Source organism: Hylobates moloch, unplaced genomic scaffold (genome assembly GCF_009828535.3).
Source record: "Hylobates moloch isolate HMO894 unplaced genomic scaffold, HMol_V3 SCAFFOLD_13, whole genome shotgun sequence".
NCBI classification, from domain to species: Eukaryota; Metazoa; Chordata; class Mammalia; order Primates; family Hylobatidae; genus Hylobates; species Hylobates moloch.
The window spans coordinates 38,170,688-38,195,846 of NW_026652288.1; the positions used below are offsets into that span (position 1 = coordinate 38,170,688).

Sequence of the window (25,159 nt, forward strand, 5' to 3'; positions counted from 1 at the left end):
GTGAAACGCTGTCTCTACTAAAAATACAAAAATTAGCCAGGCCTGGTGGCAGGCACCTATAATCCCAGCTACTCGGGAGGCTGAGGCAGGACAATCACTTGAACCCGGGGGGCAGAGGTTGCAGTGAGCTGAGATCGCGCCACTGCACTCCAGCCTGGACAACAGAGCGAGACTTTGTCTTAAAAAAAAAAAAAAAAGAGTAGCCCTCCGTGCGTGTTATGCACATAGAGCATCGAATTTAATCTTCACCAAACCAAACAAGAGATACCACCAATGCAGCTATTTTCTGGAGGAGGAAAGTGAAGCTCAGAGATGTCCATTGCTACAGCCACACTGAGGGCAAATACTCCACAAGGGGATTCACATCACAAGCGCCAGGATCTGTTTATTAAAACCCCTTCCCAGCAAAGGGCAGTACAGTGTCTTGTCCCAGCAGAAAAGGTCCTTCAGGCCACCCCTCTAAACACAGGAGCCAAGGGTGTTGACAGAGGGGCACCCTTTGCACCCCCAGGACTCCTGTGGCTTAACAGTGGTCCTGATGGAAGAGGCGGAACCAGGACTTGAATCTATGAGTGGCCACCTCTAGAGGTGCAAAGGCCGGCATCGGAGGACCCTGCAGCAGCCAGGAGCGGAAGGTTCATGTTCTGCAGGGGCGCCCAGTCCACTGTGCCCCCAGCCGTCACTTCTTCTGCACGTGGCCACAGTCGTACTTGCCACGCACGACGGTGAGCTTGACGCCCGGCAGGTCCTGGGTACGGCCGCCCTCCACGAGGACAATGTGGTGCTCCTGCAGGGTGTGGCCCTCCCCAGGGATGAAGCAGACGGCTTCCTGGCCCGTGCTGAGCCGCACTCGACAGCACTTGCGATTGGCCGAGTTGGGCTTCTTCGGCTTGCGGGTGAAGGTGCACAGGACCACACCCTTCAGCTGCGGCCGGCCTTCCGTGGGGCCCAGCTTCCGAGGCGGCCGCTTGGGGGGCCCCAGGCGGTGCATCTGGTTCAGGGTAGCCATGGAGCAGGTGGCCCAGAGCCGGGGAACCAGAGCTGGGCCTGGAGAGGGCCGAAAGGGGTTATTATCCCAGAGAACAGATCCCAGGTGTAGTAGCAACTCAATTTTGGTGTTTTAGGCATTGTTTAAAGCACTTTACAAGGATGCATTTGTTCACGTCTAGTGTTATTTACAGACAAAAGTAACTCTTTATTCTTCAAGGAAGCATTACTTTTTTTTTTTTTTTTTTTTTTTTTTGAGACGAAGTCTCACTCTGTCGCCCAGGCTGGAGTGCAGTAGCTCAATCTCGGCTCACTGCAACCTCTGCCCCCTGGGTTCAAGCAATTCTCCTGTGTCAGCCTCCTGAGTAGCTGGGACTACAGGCACCCACCACCACGCTCGGCTAATCTTCGTATTTTTAAGTAGAGACAGGGTTTCACCATGTTGGTCAGGCTGGTCTCGAACTCCTGACCTCGGCCTCCCAAAGTGCTGGGACTACAGGCGTGAGCCACCACGCCTGGCCAGGAAGCATTATTTTTAATGCTGTTTAAAATAATAGTAGGCTCAGTGGCTCATGCATGTAATCCTAGCACTTTTGGAGGCTGTGGAGGGTCACTTGATCTCAGGAGTTAAGGCCAGACTGGGCGACACAGGGAGACCTCTGTCTCTACAAAGAATCAGAAAGTTAGCTGGTTGTAGTTCTGCAGGCCTGTGGTCCCAGCTACTTGGGAGGCTGAGGCGGGAGGATCACTTGAGCCCAGGAGGTCGAGACTGTAGTGAGCTGTGATCACACCGCTGCACTCCAGCCTGGGCGACAGAGGGAGATCTTAAATAAATAATAAAACTGACCCAAACGCCGCTTGACACGCAGTAGCCCTCCATGCAGCTGCTTCCCACCTCTTGCTCTAGCAGCACGAGCTCTGCCAAAACCCCACCGTGTTTTTCCACCCCCGTTTCCCTTGGGGCTCCGATGGAGGCACACAAGTCCAAGAACGAATAACCCTCCTCCTCTAGCCTCGCCCCTGTAGCCCGAGTCCCCCACTCACCACAAGTTAGGGACGTGTTGAGGCCACGGAGAAGGCCAGACCAGGACATCCTGCCGTCTGGGCCGTCCCTGTGGTAGGGGATAAGAGACTCAGAAAGGAGGAAAAAGTGGCCGATCCGCATATGCTCCCCGATCCGCTCTCAGGACCTTCTGGCTTAAATCAAAGGAAATACCTCTATAGGTCTAACCACAGGCCCTCATGCTGCTAACAGAAAATCCCTCCGTAAATTTAGCCTCGCTCTGAGTGGGTTCCCAAGGGCCCAACCACTCTCGTCCGCACAAAGGAAGAAGTGGGAAACTGGGGAGATGGCCTGGTAGATTTGGAGGACCCCAGGATTCCACCGACCTCACAGGCCCTAGCGGTGAGGTCGCGGACACGCTGAATCCTGCCTCTAGCCTCTTCCGGGCACCATGACTCCACCGACCTCACAGGCCCTAGAGTGAGGTCGCGGACACGCTGAATCCTGCCTCTAGCCTCTTCCGGGCGTCATCCGTGCAGGGATTGGCTGGTTCTGCCTTCGCGTCACTGAAGAGGCGGGACACAGACGACGATTGGGCGACAACCGACTCTATCGCGGTCAACCTTCCTCAGGATCTGATTGGCTCGTCACGATCAGGTTCGCTGCTTTGCAATTGGTCTAAACGCGGAATAGGCGGGACAAAGTGCCGCCTTGTCCTCGGTCCAAGATGGCTGCGTCCATGGCGCGGCGCTTGTGGCCTTTGTTGACTCGTCGGGGGCTCCGGCCCCGGGGAGGCTGCATCTCCAACGATAGTCCAAGGAGAAGTTTCGCTACAGAGAAACGAAACCGGAACCTCCTGTACGAGCATGCGCGCGAGGGCTACAGCGCACTCCCTCAGCTGGCTATAGAGCGGTTCTGCGCATGCCCAGAAGAAGCCGCACACGCCCTGGAGCTCCGCAAGGGGGAGCTGCGCTCGGCGGACTTGCCCGCGATCGTGAGTGCGCCTGCGCCGGCCGCGGGGTGCAGGCGTTTGCTTTACGGAAGAATTGGGTTTGCAAGATGCCCTCCGGCAGGGGGCGAACCTGTAGTAGGAATTTTAGTTCTTTCCCAAGTTAGCCAACGTCTTGTGCATGGCACCCACTTATGTGCCAGTTGTCCAGTGAGTGCTGAGGCCCTACTATGTGCCAAGAATGCCTACTGTGTCCTAGACACCCGTTATGCGCTTGTTTCATATTGCTCGCTGGGTACCTACTGTCCTCTAGAAACTTGCTAGTGACATTTCCCTCCGTGCTGCAACCTCATGCCAGCCTTTCCCTAAGACCACAAAGGAAAATGGGGAGCCAAGTGTGACTCGGACGGGGTCAGGGCTGGGGTGTGATGGAGCTCTTGCCTTTGGAGAGAGAGGTAGGGAGAGTTCTGCACCTCCGCCACACATAAAAGGCAGTTAAATAGAGTTACTGAATGAATGAATGAATCCATTAATGAATGGTTCTATTAAACTGATACTTAAGGTGCAACTGCTATATTCTGGTGTTCTAGATGTTGCAAATATGTGGTGAATAATAATAAAATTGCTAGCACTTATAAAAAGGAATTAGGACCGGGTTCACGATATCTCTGTGTTGAGGTGCTAAGGATAGTGGGGTCCCCACGTCTTCCCATTTCTCTCTTGGACTCCCCTCCCAGCCTGTTTGAAGTGCTTTATTCACTTTAGCCTCGTTTAATTTTCACAACAACAATTCTATGAAGTAGGTGCCATTATTTCTCCCATTTTATCAGAGGGGAAACTAAGGCTTTGAGAAGCTAATTCACTTGCGCTAGGTCATGCAACTGGGAAGTGGCAGAGTGGGAATTTTAACCTGTGCTTTCTGGCCTAGAATCCACTTTTTTTTTTTTTTTTTTTTTTTTGAGGTAGGGTCTTGTTCTGTCGCCCAGGATAGAGTACAGTGATACAATTGCAGCTCACTGGAACCTTGAACTCCTGGGCTCAACTAATCCTCCCAGTCAGCCTCCCGTGTAGCTGGGACTACAGGCAGACACCACCCACACCCGGCTAAACTTTTGTATTTTTTGTTGAGACAGGGACATACTATGAACTCCTGCGCCCAAGTGATCCTCCCACCCTGGCCTCCCAAAATGCTGAGATTACAGGCATTTGCCACCACACCCAGACTCCACAGTCTTAAGTACCCTACTGTGCCCTCTCATGATCTGAGTTCACAGTCTAGTAAAAGACATTTTTTTATTTTGAGATGGAGTTTTGCTCTTGTCTCCCAGGCTGGAGTGCAGTGGTGCGATGTCAGCTCACTGCGACTTCTGCCTCCCAGGTTGAAGTGATTCTCCTGCCTCAGCCTCCCAAGTAGCTGGGATTACAGGCATGTGCCACCACACCTGCCTAATTTTTGTATTTTTAGTAGAGATGGGGTTTCACCATGTTGGCCAGGCTGGTCTCGAACTCTTGACCTCAAGTGATCCGCCTGCCTCGGCCTCCCAAAGTGCTAGGAGTACAGACGTGAGCCACCACATCCCACTAAAAGACATTTAACATATACAGCTATACATATATACTAATTACAATCTCTGGTAAATTTGACTACCTAGAGTAATCGAATTCATAGAGACAGATATACTCATTATAATCTGTGGTAAATGCTGTGAAGGCAAAGTGGAGGACAGCCTGGGAGGACTTCTCAGAGGAGGTGGCATTAAACAAAGATCTGTGGATTGAGAAATCACCAGGGAAGAGGGAAGAAGAGTATCCCAAGTAGGGGACCAGAATATACAAAAGCCTGGAGGTAGGATGGAAAATTCCATTTGATGGCCATGTAGATAATTTAGAGCGTCACATCCTTTAGCAGGCTTTTTCAAACCTTGTGGCCAAGAGTGAGAAATACATTTCACATCCTGACCCAGTACACACACCCAAAATTGAAACCAGTTTCATTAACAGTTCTTGCTCTCACCATGTGTGATGCATTCTTGTTCTTTAATTATATTCTCTTGCATTTGTCAAGTGCTAGTTGTTGTGTTTTTTTGGGGGGGAGGGGTGTTTTTTTGTTGTTTGTTTGTTTGTTTTTTAAGACTGAGTCTTCCTGTGTCACCCAGGCCTGAGTGCAGTTGCCCAATCTCAGGTCACTGCAACCTCCGCCTCCTTGGTTCAAGTGATTCTCACGTCTCAGCCTCCCAAGTAGCTAGGGTTATAGTTGTGCACCACCACACCCGACTAAGTTTTGTATTTTTAGTAGAGACGGGTTTCACCATGTTGGCCAGGGTGGTCTCGAACTCCTAACTTCAAATGATCCACTCGCCACAGCCTCCCAAAGTGCTGGGATTACAGGCGTGAGCCACTGCGCCTGGCTATTCTCTTCATTTTCTTTTTTTTTTTTTTTTTTTTGAGACAGGGTCTCGCTCTTTCCCCCAGCCCGGAGTGCAGTGGCGCAATCTCGGCTCACTGCAAGCTCCGCCTCCCGGGTTCACGCCATTCTCCTGCCTCAGCCTCCCGAGTAGCTGGGACTACAGGCGCCCGCCACTGCACCCGGCTAATTTTTTGTATTTTTAGTAGAGACGGGGTTTCACCATGTTAACCAGGATGGTCTCGATCTCCTGACCTCGTGATCCGCCCGCCTCGGCCTCCCAAAGTGCTGGGATTACAGGCGTGAGCCACCGCGCCCGACCTGTTCTCTTCATTTTCAAAGTGGTAGTTTAGATGTGCATTTGAGCAGCTATTTTTTTGTTTGTTTGTTTGTTTGTTTGAGACGGAGTCTTGCTCTGTCGCCCAGGCTAGAGTACAGTGGCGCAGTCTTGGCTCACTGCAATCTCCGCCTCCCAGGTTCAAGCAATTCTCCTGCCTTGGCCTCCCAAGTAGCTGGGATTACAGGCGCCCGCCTCCACCCCCAACTAATTTTTGTATTTTTAGTAGAGACGGGGTTTCTCCATGTTGCCCAGGCTGGTCTTGAACTCCTGGGCTCAAATGATCCACCTGCCTCAGCCTCCCGTATTATATATATTTTAACAATTTTTTTTGTTTTTGAGACAAGATGTCAATCTGTCACCCAGCTAATTTTTTTTAAGTTTTTTTTTGTAGAGACCGGGTGCTGTGGCTCACACCTGTAATCCCAGCACTTCGGGAGGCCAAGGCAGACAGATTGCTTGAGGCTGGGAGTTCCAGACGAGCCTGGCCAACATGGTGAAACCCTGCCTCTATTAAAAAATACAAAACTTAGCCAGGTGCAGTGGCACGTACCTGTGGTCCCAGCTACTCAGGAGGCTAAGGCAGGAGAATCACCTGAACCTGGGAGGCAGACGTTGTAGTGAGCCAAGATCGTGCCACTACACTCCAGCCTGGGCGACAGAGTGGGACTCTGTCTCAGGAAAAAAAAAAAAATAATCTTAGAGGCAGGTCTTCCTATGTTACCCAGGCTGGTCTGGAACTCCTGGGCTCACTCAAGTAGTCCTCCCACCTAGGCCTCCCAAAGTGCCGCACCCAGCCATGATTTTTTAAAGTGCTAGTTTAGAGATTTTTTTGTTTGTTTGAGACAGAGTTTCACTCCTGTTGCCCAGGCTGGAGTGTGGCACAATCTCAGCTCAGTACAACCTCCACGTCCTGGTTTCAAGCGATTCTCATGCCTCAGCCTCTTGAGTAGCTGGGATTACAGGTGCCTGCCATCACGCCCGGGTGATTTTTATATTTTTAGTAGAGATGGGGTTTCACCATGTTGACCAGGCTGGTCTTGAACTCCTGATCTCAAGTGATCCACCCACCTTGGCCTCCCAAAGTGCTGGGATTATAGTTTTGAGCCGCTATGCTCGGCCAGTGTGTCTGAATTCTGGGCATCTGTGTGGCCAGCTGAACCTCAGGGCATTCCAGTACTGAAGGGGAGGAGGGGAGGATGGCCACTGAGGATTAGGTAGGGATCTCTGCCTCACTCTGCCGCAGGTCCAGGTGGCCAGTGGGCTCCAGAGAGAAGGGTAGGGGCGATGGCTGCTTCACCTCCTTTCCTCTCATATCCACCCCAGATCTCGACATGGCAGGAGCTGAGGCAGCTGCGGGAGCAGATCCGGAGCCTGGAGGAAGAGAAGGCAGCTGTGACTGAGGCAGTGCGGGCCCTGCTGGTGAGCATGGGGCCCTGAAAAGGTGGGGAGTGGCCGTGAGGGTGTCTCTAGACACAGGTAACAGGAAACTGAATTTAAAGAGCTTGAGCAGGCTGGCATGGTGGCTCACGCCTGTAATCTCAGCTACTCGGGAGGCCTAGGTTGGCGGATCAACTGAGGTCAGGAGTTTGAGACCAGCCTGGGCAACATGGTGAAACCCCATCTCTACTAAAAATACAAAAATTAGCCGGCATGGTGGCAGGCGTCTGTAATCCCAGGTACTTGGGAGGCTGAGGCAAGAGAATCGCTCGAACCTAGGAGTCGGAAGTTGCAGTGAGCTGAGATGGCGCCACTGCACTCCAGCCTGGGTGACAGAGCGAGACTCCATAAATAAATAAATGAATAAATAAGCAAGCATGAACAATGTGGACCTGCATTACCTCACATAGCAAGCTGTCCAGGACGCTGGCATCCCTAGGGCTGATTAATTAGTGGTTCTTCCAGCATCCCCAGCCCAGGTCCTTTCCTTCTCTCTGCACCGGCTACTTCACTGCACTGATCTTTCCTCAGTTTCCCCATCAGGGTTTCCAGATGGCTGCTGTAGTCCAGCATCTCCTCACATGACTCTGCCAGGGGAAGGAGACAGAGACTTCTCTGGCTTGAGTTCCTTTTTCAGGAGCAAGTACACCTTTCCTGAAGCATCCAGCAGAGTCCCCTTGTGTCCCCTGGGCCCAGACCCCCACCCCACTCCAGCTGTCAGCCAGAGGAATGGAGTTCCGGCAACCAGCATAGGCTGATTAGAGGCCGTCCTCCACCTGGACCCACTTCCCCTGAACTACAGGCTACCAGGGAAGGGTGAACGGAGTCTGAGTTCTGTGGGGAAGGAGGAAGAAGGGATCTTTATTTTATTTTTATTTTTTTGAGACCAAGTCTCACTCTGTTACCCAGGCTGGAGTGCAGTGGCATGATCTCGGCTCACTGCACCCTCTGCCTCCTGGGTTCAAGTAATTCTCCTGCCTCAGCCTCCCCAGTAGCTGCAATTACAGACATGTGCCACCACGCCCGGCTAATTTTGTATTTTTAGTAGAGACGGGGTTTCCATGTTGGCCAGGCTGGTCTCGAACTCATGACCTCAGGTGATCCACCCGCCTTGGCCTCCCAAAGTGCTGGGATTACAGGTGTGAGCCACTGCACCCGGCCTGGAAGGAGGGATCTTGGGTTAGACAACCAACAGTGTCTGCCACAGACGGCTTAAAAACAATCATCAAAACAACAGCAGACCTTTATGTAGAAATCACTGCGCACCATACCAGGCGCTTTCCGTACTCTTTTTTTTTTTTTTTTTTGAGACGGAGTCTCGCTCTGTCGCCCAGGCTGGAGTGCAGTGGCGCGATCTCGGCTCACTGCACGCTCCGCCTCCCGGGTTCACGCAACACACCCGCCACAGACCCTCCGAGTAGCTGGGACTACAGGCGCCACCACCACGCCCAGCTAATTTTTTGTATTTTTAGTAGAGACGGGGTTTCACCGTGGTCTCGATCTCCTGACCTCGTGATCCGCCCACCTCGGCCTCCCAAAGTGCTGGGATTACAAGCGTGAGCCACCGCGCCCGGCTGCTTTCCGTACTCTTAATCCTCACAGCCATTTGTGACATAGGAACAATACAAACCCAGTTTTACAGCTGGGAAAAAGTGAGGCCCTAAGAGGTTAAAACGGGCCTAAGTGGCCAGGTATGGGAGTACGCGCCTGTAGTCCCAGCTACTCTGGGGCTGAGGCAGGAAGATCGCTTGAGTCTGAGAGTTTGAGGCTGCAGTTAGCTATGATTGTACCATCACACTGCAGCCTGGGCGACAGAGCGAGACCCTGTCTCCGAGAAAAAAAAAAAAACAAAAAACAGAAAAAGTACGTAAGTCTCACAGCCAGGAAGTGGGAGAGGCAAGGTTCGCACCCAGGCAGTTGGTTTTTACCACTCTGTTTGGAGGCCTCTGCCACCAAGAATCACATCTCCCAGCACCTACTGAGTGGCCAGCCCTGGGCTGTCTACATCATGGACAACCAATGAAAGCAACACCATGGATCATTTCATGTTCTTTGAGTGCTAACTCATCTTCTCAGGGAAGCTGCACAACAGCCCTGCTGAGGGAGGTCCTCTTATCACCCCACTTCACAGATGGGGATACTGAGGCTCGGGGGGGGCAGAGATTTGCCCAAGGGCTCATAGCACATAGGTGCCCAACATGCAGACCCAGGCTGTTCGATTCCCTCAGCTGCTTAGGATCATGGAAGGTTCAGAATGTCAAGGGGCCTTGGTTGCAGGCCCTCAAATGCACACTGACAGACTTTACCTCTCCCAGCCTCCATTTTCTTTTTTTTTTTTTTTTGAGACGGAGTCTCGCTCTGTCGCCCAGGCTGGAGTGCAGTGGCGCGATCTCGGCTCACTGCAAGCTCCACCTCCCGGGTTCACGCCATTCTCCTGCCTCAGCCTCTCCGAGTAGCTGGGACTACAGGCGCCCGCCACCATGCCCGGCTAATTTTTTTTTTTGTATTTTTAGTAGAGACGGGGTTTCACCGTGGTCTCGATCTCCTGACCGTGTGATCTGTCCGCCTCGGCCTCCCAAAGTGCTGGGATTACAAGCGTGAGCCACCGCGCCCGGCCCGAGCCTCAATTTTCGAATCTACAGACAGGGTATATTAGTCCATTTTCTTCTTTTTTTTTTGAGACAGAGTCTCACTGTGTCACCCAGACCGGAGTACAGTGGCACGATCTCGGCTCACTGCAACCTCCACCTCCCAGATTCAAGGGATTCTCGTGCCTCAGCCTCCCAAGTCGCTGGGATTACAGGCATGTGCCACTGCACCCAGCTAATTTTTTTTTTTTTTTTTTGAGACAGAGTCTCGCACTTCTGCCTAGGCTGGACTGCAGTGGTGGTATCTCAGCTCACTGCAAGCTCCGCCTCCCGGGTTCATGCCATTCTCCTGCCTCAGCCTTCCGAGTAGCTGAGACTACAGGTGCCTGCCACCACACCCAGCTAATTTTTTTTTTTGTATTTTTAGTAGAGACGGGGTTTCACCATGTTAGCCAGGATGGTCTCGATCTCCTGACCTCGTGATCTGCCGGCCTCAGCCTCCCAAAGTGCTGGGATTACAGGCATAAGGGACCGTGCCCAGCCTAATTTTTGTATTTTTAGTATAAGGTTTTAGAGACGAGGTTTCTCCATGTTGGCCAGGCTGGTCTCCAACTGCTGGCCTCAGGTGATCTGCCCACCTCAGCCTCCCAAAGTGCTGGGATTACAGTTGTGAGCCACCACACCTGGCCCCATTTTCACACTGCTATAAAGAATACCTGAGACTGGGCTGGGTGTGGTGGCTCACGCCTGTAATCCCAGCACTTTGGGAGACCAAGGCGGGTGGATCACGAGGTCAGGAGATCGAGACCATCCTGGCTAACACAGTGAAACCTCGTCTCTACTAAAAATACAAAAAAAATTAGCCAGTCGTGGTGGCGGGCACCTGTAGTCCCAGCTACTCTGGAGGCTGAGGCAGGAGAGTGGCGTGAACCCCGGAGGCGGAGCTTGCAGTGAGCCGAGATCGTGCCACTGCACTCCAGCCTGGGCGACGGAGCAAGACTCTGTCTCAAAAAAAAAAAAAAAAAAAACCTGAGACTGGGTAATTTATAAAGAAAAGAGGTTTAATTGACTCACAGTTCCACATGGCTGGGAGGCCTCAGGAAACTTACAATCATGGCGGAAGGGGAAACAAGGCACTTTCCCTTCCACATGGTGGCTGGAGACAGCTAGAGGGGGTAATTGCCAAACAGTTTTAAACCATCAGATCTCGTGAGAACTCACTATCACCAGAACAGCATGGGGGAACCGCCCCCAGGACCCAATTACCTCCCACCAGGTCCCTTCCTCAACAGGTGGAATTACAATTTGAGATATTATTTGGGTGGGGACACAGCCAAACCATATCACAGGGTTTACACGAATGCCTACCTCCTAAAGTGGATTATGAAGAAATCGTGGCATGGAAGAGCCCTGTACATAGATCCTGGCATGGAGGCAGCACTTCCTACACGGAGCTGCGGCTGTGATTACTGTTAATTATCTTGCCTCCTTGTAGCATTAGCAATAGAGAAACAGAAACACAGAGTTGCAGAGGGACCCAGCTAGGCACTGACAGAGCAGGAGACTAAGATCCTCTGGCCTTGTTTGACCTTTCACCATTTTTTCTCTTCCCGACCCTCGACTTTATCAACCTAATCACCCACCCTGTCTCTTTTCTACCAGGCAAACCAGGACAGTGGTGAAGTGCAGCAGGTACTGTGGGGAGTTGATGTCCTATCCAGGGTTGGGGGTGGGCAGGGAGGATACCCTGCCAGTCGCAATTCTACTATTGTAACAGAAAACAATTCAAACAGGTTTAAGGGGAAAAAAAAAAAATAGGCTGTATTGATGCATGAAACTAAGACTGGCTTCAGGTGTGGCTGGATCCAGGTGCTGGCTCCATATTTGGTCCTGCATTCCTCCCATTCCCAGGCCAGCTTTCTCTCCTTGTGTAAGTGGGAGGCAAAGTCAAGCACACTTTCCTGATAGCTCCAGTTAAAGTCCTGTGGCTGATTCTCATGAGTTCAGCTGACATCAGGTGCCTGTCTCTGAGCCAGTCATTGTGGCCAAGGCAATAGAACGTTCTAGTTGGCCAGGCCTGATTCTTTTCCCCACAAACCTGCCATGTGATGGTAAGGGAAGTTCTGCAAAGACATTCAGGATGCTGGGCCTGGAGAAGTGGCATGAATGTCCACCACAGGGGCTCTGCCGGTCAGGATCAAGGTCACACTGGATGAGGGAGTCCTGACCCTCTCCCGGGCTGACCCCACCTGTGCTGCCCCCAGGACCCCAAGTACCAGGGTCTGCGGGCACGTGGCCGGGAGATCCGGAAGGAGCTTGTTCACCTGTACTCCAGGGAGGCCCAGCTTGAGGAGCAGTTCTACCTGCAGGCGCTGAAGCTGCCCAACCAGACCCACCCAGACGTGGTGAGCACTGTGCTGGGTGGCAGGGAGGCCAGGGGCCCGCCTAGTGCCACCTTCCCGTGACTCCTGCTGTCTCCCTGCAGCCCGTCGGGGATGAGAGCCAGGCTCGAGTGCTCCACGTGGTCGGAGACAAGCCAGGTGGGCCACACCCCAGGCCTGGGAGCTGACAAGCTCTGCGGTGTGGAGGTTCTGGGGTCTGGGAACGTGTCTGGAGCCTGGAGAACTCCTGGCGGTACAGGAGGTGGCTCCAGCTTCCTACCTTGGCCGCGCTCGAGCTGTCTCTGAGAGGCGGTCCTTGGGTTTTCATTCTCTCCCCCTTCACCACTGGGCAGTCTCACCCTATGTTGTGTGATTGTATCGTGTGTGTGTGTGTGTGTGTGTTGTGTATGTATGTGTTGTGTGACGTGTGTGTGTGTCGTGTGTGTCTGTGTCTGTGTCTGTATCTGTGTGTCTGTGTTTGTGTCTATATCTGTGTCTGTGTGTGTATGTGTCTGTGTGTGTCTGTATCTCTGTGTGTGTATATGTTGTCTGTGTGTGCGTGTCTATGTATCTGTGCGTGTCTTTGTGTCTGTGTCTGTCTCTGTGTGTCTGTGTGTCTGTATCTGTGTGTATCTGCATATCTCTGTGTATCTCCGTGTGTGTATGTCTGTATCTGTGTCTGTGTATGTGTGTGTCTTTTTATCTGTGTGTGCGTGTCTCTTTGTGTGTCTGTATCTGTGTGTCTGTGTCTGTGTATCTGTATGTGTGTGTATCTGTGTGTGTGTCTGTCTCTGCGTGTCTGTGTGTGTGTGTGTCTGTCTCTGTGTGTCTGTATGTGTCTGTATCTGTGTGTATGTCTGCGTATCTCTGTGTGTACCTCTGTGTGTGTATGTATGTGTGTGAGTGTGTGTGTGTCTCTGTCTCTGTCTCTCTCTCTGACCCCCCAGCTTTGGTCCCTGTCTCCGGGGCTTTTTCTCCCCAACTCTGTGCCTCCTTCTCTCTGATTCTCCTCCTCCCTTCCTCGTGGTGTTTCCTTCTCCTCTGGCCCCTCTCCTCTGTTTCTAACTCTGCCTTCCCCACCCGATGCCCTCTTATTCCCCTGTCTGCCTCCTCTCATTTCCTCTCCCTGTCTCTGCTTTTCTCTCCCTCCCTCCCTGTCTCTCTTTTCTTCCCTTTCCTTCTCTTTCCGTGTCTTCTTCTCCCTTCTCTCCTCCTGCCCCTCCTTTACTTTCTCTCACCATCCCTCCTCTCTGCTGTCTCTGGAAGCTTCTATCTGGGCCCCGTCCCTCTCTCCCCTCTGCCTTACACCGGTGCTTTTCACCCACATCCAGTTTTCTCCTTCCAACCTCGGGGCCACCTGGAAATTGGCGAGAAACTCGACATCATCCGTCAGAAGTGAGTCCCTCCCCTGGCTCCCTGCGCCCCTCTCCCAGCTGCCTGCATCCCGACAGCTGGCTCCTGCCTCACTGGCCTCAGCGTGAGATGTGGAAATGCCATGAATCTTTGATGCCCCAGCCCCACCCAGCAGCCGGGCCTCTTACCCCGGGTGTTTGCATCCCCACATTCCCTGCCAGCCCGGCCCATGTGCACCCGCCTGTCTGTCTGTCTCCCAGGCGCCTGTCCCACGTGTCTGGCCACCGCTCCTATTACCTGCGTGGGGCTGGAGCCCTCCTGCAGCACGGCCTGGTCAACTTCACATTCAACAAGCTTCTCCGCCGGGTATGGGCCAAGATAGGAGGGCTGCCTGGAGGAGGTGGCATCGAAGTTGAGCTCAGAGGGCCCAACGGGGATGGGGGTGACCTCTGTTCTGCCCTAGTCACTGCTCTCAGAGCTTCATGTGTATCATTGACACATTTAGTCCTTATGACAACTTAATGAAGCGGGTGCTGTCATCATGCCCACTTTACAGAGAGGGCTTGAGGCCCAGAGAGGGAAGGTACCTATAGCCCAAGGTCCCACAGCCAGTGTGGAACTGGGCCTAGAGCCTATGCTTGTAATCATTGCACCTCGCTGCCTGCTTGCGGTATGAAGGGAGCATTTGGGAATCATAGCATCCATTGAAACATGGCAGGGCCTGATTGCATGGAGCATTGGTCACGATGAGGGACTCAGACGTTTCCAGAGGGTACTAGGGAGCCATGGGAGGCTTTTAAGCAGGGGAGGGTGTCGCCAAATCTGTACTTTTTGGTTTTTTCAGACGGAGTCTCGCTCTGTCACCCAGGCTGGAGTACAGTGGCGCAATCTTGGCTCACTGCAACCTCCACCTCCTGGGTTCAAGTAATTCTCCTGCCTCAGTCTCCTGAGTAGCTGGGATTACAGGCACATGCCACCATACTGGCTAATTTTTTTTTTTTTCTTTTTGACGAAGTTTCGCTCTGTCGCCCAGACTGGAGTGCAGCAGCACGATCTCCATGCTGGCTAATTTTTGTCTTTTTAGTGGAGAGGGGGTTTTGCCATGTTGGCCAGGCTGGTCTCAAACTCCTGGCCTCAAGTGATCCGCCCACCTCAGCCTCCCGAAGTGCTGGGATTACAGGTGTGAGCCACTGCACCAGCCCCTGCCTCAGTTTCGTCTGAGGAGGAAGGGGCTTTGGAAGCCGCTGGCTCACTCTGCAGCACCCCTTCTTCGGGGCCGAGCTTGGGGTCTGGTAGGGGTCCCAGCTCTGCTCACTCATCCTCTCCCCTGAACAGGGCTTCACCCCCATGACGGTGCCAGACCTTCTCCGCGGAGCAGTGTTTGTGAGTGAGGCCTCTCCGCTTCCCTCGCCCACCTGGGTGTCAGGCCCTGCCGTGGGTGCCCGAGGCAGGGAAACCTGAGGAGACCACCCTGGGGCTGGGTTGAGGGGGCCAGGCCATATCAAGGAGGCCAGGGCAGCTCCAGATGTATTCAGGGGAGGAGCTGGGGTTGTGACTGTAAAACGAGAGGCCAGGGTTACCTGTCCCCTGACCCCTGTGGCCTGGCCTCCTCCCCCAGGAAGGCTGTGGGATGACACCAAATGCCAACCCATCCCAAATTTACAATATCGACCCTGCCCGCTTCAAAGATCTCAACCTGGCTGGAACAGCGGAGGTGGGGCTTGCAGGTGAGGACCTGTGTGGGTGGTGGGGAGGAGCAGGAGGGATGTGGAAGGACAACTGGGAGCATCCAGGGAGCACTGGGGGTGACCACCTGCCCAGAGCAGCTGAGCAGCCCCAGGGCCAACACGTACGGCTGTGTAGGTTGTTTACTGCACAGCAGTACAGTGATAATCAGCCCCGGCCCTTGACCTGGGGTTGCATCCACCAGAGGGAGGGCCTCTTATTCTCCCAAAGGCTTCCTCTGGGCACTGGCAGCCCTGGCTCATCCTGTGGTCTCTCCTCCCAGGCTACTTCATGGACCACACCGTGGCCTTCAGGGACCTGCCAGTCAGGTGACACCTGGTTTCCTTAGACCTTGACCCTACCTGTGACAATCACTCTTCCCTCCTTGACCCGACTTTCCCTGCTCTCTGCCAGGATGGTTTGCTCCAGCACCTGCTACCGGGCGGAGACAAACACGGGACAGGAACCCCGGGGGCTGTACCGAGTACACCATTTCACCAAGGCTGGTGTCGCTGGGACTGAACGGGGCTGGGGTGGGGGGTCACCCCAAGAGCTCAGAGCCTCCTGACTCCTGTGCCCTCTGTCCCAGGTGGAGATGTTTGGGGTGACAGGCCCTGGGCTGGAGGAGAGCTCACAGCTGCTGGAGGAGTTCCTGTCCCTTCAGATGGAGATCTTGACAGAGCTGGGCTTGCACTTCCGGTGCGGAGAGGGGCCGGGGGCCCAGGGATGGCAGGGGTGGGGTAGGGCAGGGACGAGGGCCTGGCTAGCTGCTCTTCACTCTGGAACCACCTCTCCAGCCCCCTCGTTGCCCCCTTTTCCTGTACAAGGATTACAGGAGCATATACAGGATCCCAGTCTGTCTGCCGTGTGCCGGGGGCCCTTCACAGGACTGTAACAGAAGCATGAACAGCACACAGTGTGCCAGAGTGGAGACCCAGGCCTCTTTCCTCCTGCTGCTCCCCGTCTCTCTGGGCCGCTGCCTCATCTGTGCAGCCCGAGATGCTTTTTCACCTCCCAGTGGGGAGTGGGGGTGGGAAAAGGGGGAGCCAGAGGTTGCGAGTCCCACTTCCTCTCACCCTGTCAGTCACACGCAGCTTTCAAGAGAGGCTGAGAAATGTGGACTTCTTTTCTGGGTGACCCATTGTAAAAAAACTGGGAGCGTAGGCCGAACTGGGAGCGTAGGCCGGGTGTGGTGGCTCACTCCTGTAAATTCTAGCACTTTTGGGAGGCCATGGCAGGAGGATTGCTTGAGGCCAGGAGTTCAAGACTAGCCTGGGCAACACAGCGAGAGCTCGTCTTTACTTTTTTTTTTTTTTTTTGGTTTCAAAGTTATAATGCATGGTTTAAAAGAGAGGAAAGGAAAAAAGACACAAAGCTGGTTACAGGTCTGAGGAAGTGTCTTTACTTTTTTTTTTTGAGACAGTCTCGCTCTGTCGCCCAGGCTGGAGTGCAGTGGTGCGATCTCGGCTCACTGCAAGCTCCGCCTCCCGGGTTCACGCCATTCTCCTGCCTCAGCCTCTCCAAGTAGCTGGGACTACAGGCGCCCGCCACCACGCCTGGCTAATTTTTTTGTATTTTTGGTAGAGACGGGGTTTCACCGTGGTCTCGATCTCCTGACTTCGTGATCCGCCCGCCTCGGCCTCCCAAAGTGCTGGGATTACAAGCGTGAGCCACCGCGCCTGGCCTCGTCTTTACATTTTTAAAAATTAGCCGGGTATGGTGGCACACACCTGTGGTCCCAGCTACTCGGGAGACTGAGGCAGGAGAATTGCTTGAACCCAGGAGGTGGAGACTACAATGACCTGTGATCATGCCACTGCACTGTAGCCTGGGGCAACAGAGTGAGACCCTGTCTCTAAAAAAAAAATAAATAAAGGCTATGCACGGTGGCTCACACCTATAATCCCAGCACTTTGGGAGGCCGAGGCAGGCGGATCACCTGAGGTCAGGAGTTCAAGACCAGCCTGGCCAACATGGTGAAACCCCATCTATACTAAAAATATAAAAATTAGCTGGGCATGGTGGCACACACCTGTAATCCCATCTACTCAGGAGGCTGAGACAGGAGAATCACTTGAACCCAGGAGGTGGAGGTTGCAGTGAGCCGAGATCGCGCCACTGCTCTCCAGCCTGGGCAACAGAGCCAGACTCCGTCTCAGAAAAAAAAAAAAAAGAAAGAAAAAAAAACCAAGGGTGCCTAGAAGGTGCAAATGTGCGATTGGCCACTGTGAACAGCCGGTGGACCCTGCCATGTGCCTTTTTCCCCTCCCATCAACCTCTTTTGTGCCTCCCCCTCCATGTACCACCTTCTCCATCACCACCCCTGGCCTCACAACTCTCTCCTTTGGCACTGTCATCTCCTTTTTTTTGTTTGTTTGTTTTGAGTAGATGAGGTCTCCCTATGTTGCCCAGGCTGGTCTCAAACTCCTGGGCTTTTTCCTGCTTTTTGGCTGCCTTCTCTTCCATCGTTTCCGTTTCTTCCTCCTGCTCCTCCTCTCACCTGCTGACCTTCCCCACACCTTTGTCCTTGACCGCAGGGTCCTGGACATGCCCACCCAGGAACTGGGCCTCCCCGCCTACCGCAAGTTTGACATTGAGGCCTGGATGCCAGGCCGAGGCCGCTTTGGAGAGGTGAGCCCTGTGCCGCTGGAGACAGGGTGGGCAGGAGGACGGGCCTGCCCCTCATCGCTGATCTGCTCAGCCTGCCGCTGCTCCACCCCAGGTCACCAGTGCTTCCAACTGCACAGACTTCCAGAGCCGCCGCCTCCACATCATGTTCCAGACCGAGGCTGGGGAGCTGCAGTTTGCCCACACGGTGAGGCCCGCACAGCCTCCTGCCCCCATGCCCTCGCCCGCAGCCTCCGCCACCCTAGACCACCCACCTTGGCTCCTCCCTGGGCTCGGCTTGGGGTGGGCGCCTGGTTCCAAGCATGGCTGTCTCACAGGTGAACGCCACCGCCTGTGCTGTCCCCCGCCTCCTCATTGCGCTCCTGGAGAGTAACCAGCAAAAGGTGAGGGGCCGAGCGGCCCACCCAGAGAGGCAGCTCAGCGCGGGGGAGGGCTGGGGCATCTGCAGTGTCCTGAGGTCTGCTCTATCCCCAGGACGGCTCAGTGCTCGTGCCCCCTGCCCTCCAGCCCTACCTTGGCACCGATCGGATCACAGCCCCCACCCACGTGCCTCTCCAGTACATTGGCCCCAACCAGCCCCGGAAGCCTGGGCTGCCTGGCCAGCCTGCTGTAAGCTGAGAACCCACCCACAGCAGCCCTTGGGGGTGTCACTGCTTCCTGGAGCTCAGGAGACCCCGGACACCTGGGACCTGTGTTCCTGAGCCCATCCTGACATCTGTGTTCTTCCTGTCAGCTCCACGCCCGGGCCCCTGGACCCCAGGGTGCACCTCTCCTCTGTTCGTGCTGCCTCAGAGTCAGTCACTGACCGTTATCATTGAGGGTCCCAGTGGGAAGCAGGACGTCTGGGCTTTATGGTTCTAGGGACAGGAGAAGCAGAGGAAGAGCTTCCATCCCTCCTTCCTTCTTCCCTCCCACAGTGCTAAGCAAAATGTCCCCAATAAATGGTCAGGACAAAGGCCTCTGTGGATCTGTGAACAAGGGAGATGCCCGGCTCTCCCGGAGCTGCTGAGCAACCGCTCGGAGGCACTGTCCTCAAAGGGTCTGTGGCTGCAAAGACCATGGCTGGAAGTGCCTAGCCACACCCCAGTGCACATGGAGGCTGGCCTAGGGGCCACCAGGGGAGCTGAGAGGATGCTGAATTCTCTCCCCTTCCTCTGGGACAAGCCAGAACAGAGTCACCCTCCAAGGGTTCCTTCGAGCTGACCCCGGCCCCAGCCTTACCCCTCAGTCCCCAGCTCCCCATGCAGCTGTCCCTTCTGCAGCTCCTGGTAGGGGCCCAGTGGGCATCGCAAACTCAGGGAAACCACCTGGGCCTCTGATCACTTTGCCTGCACCTGCTCCTCCACAGGCATGCCCATCCCAGGACATTTTCCTGGCTGCCCAGGCCACAACCCTTCGGGTTAGCCTCGACTTTCATCTCATATCCACATCCACTTCATTAGCAACCCTGGCAACACCACCTTCAGAATATTTCCAGAATCTGGCCAGGCGCAGTGGCTCACGCCTGTAATCCCAGCACTTTGGGAGGCCGAGGCAGGCAGATCACCCGAGGTCAGGAGTTCAAGACCAGCCTGGCCAACCTAGTGAAATCACATCTCTACTAAAAATACAAAAATTAGCCGGGCATGGTGGCAGGCACCTGTAATCCCAGCTACTCAGGAGCCTGAGGCAGGAGAATCGCTTGAACCTGGGAGGCGGAGGTTGGGTTGTGGTGAGCAGAGATCGCACCATTGCACTCCAGCCTGGGCTACGGTGCAAGAGTCCGTTTCAAAAAAAAAAAAAGCTGAGCATGGTGGCGGGCACCTGTAATCCTAGCTACTTGGGAGGCTGAGGCAGAATTCTCAAGCCTGGCAGGCAGAGGTTGCAGTAAGCTGAGATCACCACTGCACTCCAGCCTGGCGACAGAGCGAGACTTCATCTCAAAAAAGATTTCCAGACTCTGCCCACTGTTCTCCCTGACCCTACCTTGGCCCTGCTCCCCGATCCCTCCCCTTTGGTTAACCCTGGAAGCCTCTTCACTGGCTCCCTGCTCTTCATCCTCGCCACACAGCCAGAGGGACCTGTGAGTGCCTCAGCTGGGTGTCCCACCCCTGCTCAGAGGTCTCCTGTGGCTTCATCTCAGAGTAAAAGGGTAAAGTGGTCATCGAGGCCCCTAAGACCCCACCTGAGCCTCTCCACCTTCCTCTTCGGCCCATCTTTCTGTCTTGCTTGGTCCACCCAACCCGCCTTGATGTTGAAACTCTCCACACTCCTTCCTGACTCATGCATTTGCATCGGTGAGTCTCCCTCTCTGGCTGTCTCTCCCCTAGATGGTGTGTGCTGGCCTCCATCTTATCACTCAGGCCTTAGCTCAAATGTCACCTCTTCCAAGAAGTCTTCTGTGACCACAGTAAAACGCCCCCAGCACTCAGTATCTACATCTGAGATAATTTTTTTTTTTTTTTTGAGATGGAGTCTCACTGTCCCAGGCTGGAGTGCAGTGGTGTGATCTCGGCTCACGGCAAACTCTGAGAGATTCTTGTGCCTCAGCCTCCCACATAGCTGGGATTACAGGCAAGTGCCACCATGCCCGGCTAATTTGTTGTATTTTAAGTAGAGAGAGACAGGGTTTCACCATGTTGGCCAGGCTGGTCTTGAACTCCTGACCTCAGGTAATGCACCCGCATTGGCCTCCCAGAGTGCTGGGATTACAGGCATGAGCCACCACACCTGGCCTGAGATACTATATTTTTGATGCATTTCTGTCTTCCTTACTTAATATGTATTGACATGTGTCAAATACCAGCTCCAGGAGGGCAGAGGTATCCCCCCATTGGCTCACTGCTGTAGCCTCAGGTCTAAAAGAGGACCTGGCATGTAGTAGATGCTCAACAAAAATTACTGGACTGAAGATGCTTGGATGTGTGCAGTTCCCAGTACCAGGCACTTCCCTAAACACTGTACACACAACTATTTAATCCTCACTGTCCAGCTGTAGAGTATGTTGTCACCAACCCTACTTACAGTGAGGAAACAGGTCTTAGAGAAGTTAAGCGGTTGTCCTGGGCTGCACAGCTGGCATGTGGTGGAACTGGGGCTTAGGCCAGAAGCCAACTGCAGCCTCTGAGGAAGCAAGTTTATGAGACCCACTCTCAGCCAAGCACAGTGGCTCACCCACGCCTGTAATCCCAGCACTTTGGGAGGCCCAGGTGGGCAGATCATTTGAGGTCAGGAGTTTGAGACCAGTCTAGGCAACATAGCAAGAACCCCTCTACAAAAAATGAAAAAAATTACTGTGGCATGATAATGCAAGCCTGCAGTCCCAACTGATCTGGAGGCTGAGGCAGGAGGATCCCTTGAGTGTGAGAGTTTGAGGTTGCAGTGAGTGTTGATTGCGCCACTGCACTCCAGCCTGGGCCACTAACAAGATCTTGTCTCTTAAAGAAAAAGACCTACTGTCTGGATGAGAAAACAGGCCCAGGAAGGGAAGGAGTTGCCTGAGGTCCATCTGTGAGTGGCTGCCTCTGGGTTCCCACCCAGGTCCACCTGCCAGCATGGAGGGCGAGTGTACCAGACCCTGCTGCTCTGGGAAGAGATCCCCCCAGGCCAGGTGTGGCACCTCAGGTCTGTAATCCCAGCACTTTGGGAGGCCCAGACGAGAGGATTGCTTGAGCCCAGGAGTCTGAGACCAGCCTGGCCGACAAAGTGAGACCCTGCCTCTACAAAAAATAAACATTAGCCAGATATGGTGGTGCACGCCTGTGGTCCCAGCTACTCAGGAGGCTGAGGTGGGAGGATTAGTTGTGTTCAGGAGCCTGCAGTGAGCTGTGATGGCGCCACTGCACTCCAGCCTGGGCGACAGAGCCAGACCCTGTCTCAAAAAAACAAGAGAGGCCCCCACTCTGTGCCGCACTCCTGGATGGAAGCCTCGAGGGGAGCGCGTGCAGGGCGGAGGCCTCATGAATAATTGAGGGTCTCAGGCAGGCGGCCGTCCCGCAGATGTCGCCCCGCCGCAGGCGGGGAGGGGGCGGCGGTGACATCACTTCCTCCCCTGCGGGGTCCCCGTGTGGGTTATAAGGCGCTGCAACCCTGGCCTGCACAGCGCCTTGGACCCGTTGGACGCCCACCATGCCGCCCCGAGGGCCAGCCTCTGAGCTGCTGCTGCTGCGGTTGCTCCTGCTGGGGGCCGGTGAGTGCGGGACCCGCCAGGGGCCGGGGAGCAGGGACTCCGGTGGGAGTGGGCGGGCAGTGCACCCAGTGGAGGCTTCAGGGGCCGAGCCTCCAGCTGGGGACGGTACACCTGCCAGGTGGGATGGGGAGGGGATGTTTGGGGACCGGGACACCCATGGAGCTGGGGTCGGTACCAGGGACAGAAGCCCAGTGCCATCTCCTTTCTCCACAGCCACCGCTGCTCCCCTGGCACCGAGACCCTCCAAGGAGGAGGTGAGGAGTGTGGAGCCCTTGCCCTGCCTCACCTAGCTGGGGCCCTGCCCTCCCTGCACAGCCTGCCCCATGATCCTTATTGCCCTCAAACCAGCCGCTCTCCTCCCCATCTCCCCTGCCCTCAACCTCCCCTCTGACCCGGCACCCCTGCCCCCCAGCTGACCCGCTGTCTGGCAGAGGTGGTCACAGAGGTGCTGACCGTGGGCCAGATCCAGAGAGGACCCTGCACTGCTCTTCTCCATAAGGGTAAGGAGGCCCCGGCCCCCACTTGCCCTCCAGAGCACCATGGGATCCTACCCCACCCCACCCAGGGTCCTGCCCAGGTGCCTACATGCTCTCCCGCCCAGGCTACCTGGAGGAAGAGGTCCTCATTCCCAGAGCCCTGTTGCCTGGACCAGCGGGGCACTGCCCAGCATTCACACCTGACAGAACCTGGCCACCAGCAACACCCTTGTGGCTCCCTGCAGAGGGACCAGATGGGGCAGGGAACATCCCCTCCCAGGTGGGATGAAATAGGACCCTCCCCTTGCAGTCTGGGCAGCCCCCCGTGAGACCTTCGGCAGGGCCCAGAACTCTTCAAGGCCTCAGTTTCCCAATTCGAACTCCTGACCTCAGGTGATCGGCCGCCACGGCCTCCCAAAGTGCTGAGATTACAGGCGTGAGCCTCCATGCCCAGCCTCAGTTTCCCAGTTGGATGCCTAGAGAGTGTCCTTTCCCTTTCTGCCAGAGTTGTGCGGGACAGAGCCCCACGGCTGTGCGTCCACTGAGGAGAAAGGCCTGCTGCTTGGGGATTTCAAGAAGCAGGAGGCTGGGAAGACGAGGTCCAGCCAGGAGGTGAGGGATGAGGAAGAGGAGGAGGTGGCAGAGAGGACCCACAAGTCCGAGGTCCAGGAACAAGCCGTCCGCACGCAAGGGCACCGCCAGCTCCACCAGGAGGAGGAGGAGGAGGAGGAGGAGAGGAAGAGGGGGCCCATGGAGACCTTTGAGGACCTGTGGCAGCAGCATCTAGAGAATGGAGGGGACCTCCAGAAGCGGGTGGCAGAGAAGGCCAGTGACAAAGAGACGGCCCAGTTCCAGGCAGAGGAGAACGGGGTGCAGGTGCTGGGCGGGGACCGCAGCCTGTGGCAGGGGGCCGAGAGAGGCGGAGGAGAGAGGCACGAAGACTCGTCCCACCACCACCACCACCACCAGCCAGAGGCTGAGCCCAGGCAGAAGGAGGAGGCAGCTTCGGAGAGGGAGGTGAGTAGGGGGATGAAGGAGGAACACCAAAACAGTTTGGAGGCAGGGTTGGATGGTCAGTGGAGTTACAACTCAACAGCCACCGGTGTTGGCCCTACACCACCAGATCCATCACTAGTGGATCACAGTGGCCAAGACTGACACCACGACTGGGTATCAACTTCCGTGCAAGGCCTCTACCTGATACTTCCATACTACTGTATGGACTACAGCAACCAAGATGGCGCCATTGCACAGAAGCAAGCCACCATCACTAGCAAGTTGGCCACTGTGAAAAGTGGCTGCTGTGCCTACTTCACTAGGTGACAGATAGACACCATTGCTGGGTCATGGAAAACAAAGTGTCACCATGATTGGTGGCACCAAAAGTGGCGTAACAGGCTGGGCATGGTGGCTCACATCTGTAATCCTAGGGAGGGTTAATCCTTTCAGAGGCCAAGGCGGGAGAATCCCGTGAGGCCAGGAGTTCGAGACCAGCCTGGGCAACATAGTGAAACCCTGACTCTACAAATAATTTAAAAAATTAGCCAGGCATGGTGGCGCACGCCTGTGGTCCCAGCTCTCAGGAGGCTGAGGTGGTAGGATTGCTTGAACCCGGGAGGTTGAGGCTGCATTGAGCCATGATTGTGCTACACCACTCCCGCCTGGGCAACAGAGCAAAACCGTCTTTAACAAAAAAAAAAAAAAAAAAAAAAAAAAATAGCCGGGCATGGTGGTGCGTGAAAAAAAAAAAAAAAAAAAAAAAAAAAAATGGCTGGGCGCGGTGGCTCACGCCTACAATCCCAGCACTTTGGGAGGCTGAGGCGGGAGGATCACCTGAGGTCAGGAGTTTGAGACCAGCCTGGCCAACATGGTGAAACCCCGTCTCTACTAAAAATACAAAAAATCAGCCAGGCATGGTGGTGCGTGCCTGTAATCCCAGCTACTCGGGAGGCTGAGGCAGGAGAATCACTTGAACCCGGGAGGTGGAGGTTACAGTGAGCTGAGATCGTGCCACTGTACTCCAGCCTGGGTGACAGAGCGAGACTACATCTTAAAAATAAAAATAAAGCGCCATCACAAGGTGCTCATCCCAGGCACCTTTGGCAGTGCCAAGCCACTGCTGTTGGCTGTGGTCGCATTAGCCAGCACCACTCTTCCGGGGTTATGACAGTCAGCATGGTCACCATCGCGGTCCACGACAATCAGAACGACCGCTGCTGGATGCCACTATGAGAACCGACATGGCCCACAATCACAGTGACCGAGGCGGCCTGCCTTTGAAGGTGGGTGCTGACCACTCCGTTTCTGACCCCACCAGGAACAGGTGGAGCGGCTGGAGCACTTGAGAGACGAACTGAAGAAGGTGACAGAGACGCTGGGGGAGTAGCTCAGGAGGGAGGGCTGACCCCTGCCTCAGGCCCTCCTTCCTCCCGACACACCCTGTGGCTTAGGACTGTTGACCCCGAAGCCTCCATCTCACCTGGCACCCCACGCCACCCCACGCTACCCAAACAGGGGAGGAGACGGACGTGCCTTGGAACCACACCCAAGGAGGCGAGTCTGAGCTGAGCCAGGGGCTGGGCTCAGCCCTGACACAGGAAGCACCCCCACACCTATGTACTCCCACTCCAACCCTTCTGAGTGAATAAAGCACAAAGAAACGCACCCTGCCTCTGTGAACAGCACTTGATGTGACAGGGACGGGCCCCAGAAGGACCCGA

At 54.8% G+C, this 25,159-nt stretch overlaps 3 protein-coding genes across 6 annotated transcripts; 2 read left to right on the forward strand and 1 right to left on the reverse strand.

The window, feature by feature from the left end:
• Positions 1–359: 359 nt before the first annotated feature.
• On the reverse strand, positions 360–2,729 carry MRPS12 (mitochondrial ribosomal protein S12). The gene is made up of 3 exons (XM_032173001.2): positions 2,377–2,729; positions 2,032–2,099; positions 360–1,047 (listed from the first exon to the last, which is right to left on the reverse strand). The coding sequence occupies exons 2-3, from the start codon at positions 2,078–2,080 to the stop codon at positions 680–682; spliced, it is 417 nt and encodes a 138-aa protein (XP_032028892.1). The 5' UTR covers positions 2,081–2,099; positions 2,377–2,729; the 3' UTR covers positions 360–679.
• SARS2 (seryl-tRNA synthetase 2, mitochondrial) lies at positions 2,692–20,348 on the forward strand. Of its 4 annotated transcripts, none has more exons than XR_009209494.1 (17): positions 2,697–2,984; positions 7,007–7,102; positions 11,371–11,400; positions 11,973–12,113; positions 12,194–12,248; positions 13,421–13,484; positions 13,703–13,808; positions 14,778–14,825; positions 15,061–15,169; positions 15,451–15,496; positions 15,582–15,669; positions 15,757–15,866; positions 17,705–17,798; positions 17,890–17,982; positions 18,113–18,178; positions 18,270–20,071; positions 20,244–20,348. XR_009209494.1 is itself a non-coding variant. In XM_032172997.2 (17 exons), the coding sequence occupies exons 1-17, from the start codon at positions 2,718–2,720 to the stop codon at positions 18,411–18,413; spliced, it is 1,563 nt and encodes a 520-aa protein (XP_032028888.1). In that variant the 5' UTR covers positions 2,697–2,717; the 3' UTR covers positions 18,414–20,348. The 4 variants fall into 4 exon arrangements, 3 of the variants coding, with proteins under 3 accessions (XP_032028886.1, XP_032028888.1, XP_032028887.2); XM_032172997.2 differs by adding an exon at positions 11,562–11,638 and having other exon boundaries at positions 12,044–12,113; positions 18,270–20,348; XM_032172995.2 differs by having other exon boundaries at positions 2,692–2,984; positions 18,270–20,348.
• A 60-nt stretch (positions 20,349–20,408) lies between these two features.
• On the forward strand, positions 20,409–25,097 carry CCER2 (coiled-coil glutamate rich protein 2). The gene is made up of 5 exons (XM_032173000.2): positions 20,409–21,963; positions 22,177–22,217; positions 22,376–22,463; positions 22,945–23,456; positions 24,757–25,097. Exons 1-5 carry the CDS (start codon positions 21,903–21,905, stop codon positions 24,823–24,825), a joined length of 771 nt encoding a protein of 256 aa, XP_032028891.1. The 5' UTR covers positions 20,409–21,902; the 3' UTR covers positions 24,826–25,097.
• The last annotated feature ends 62 nt before the right edge of the window (positions 25,098–25,159 follow it).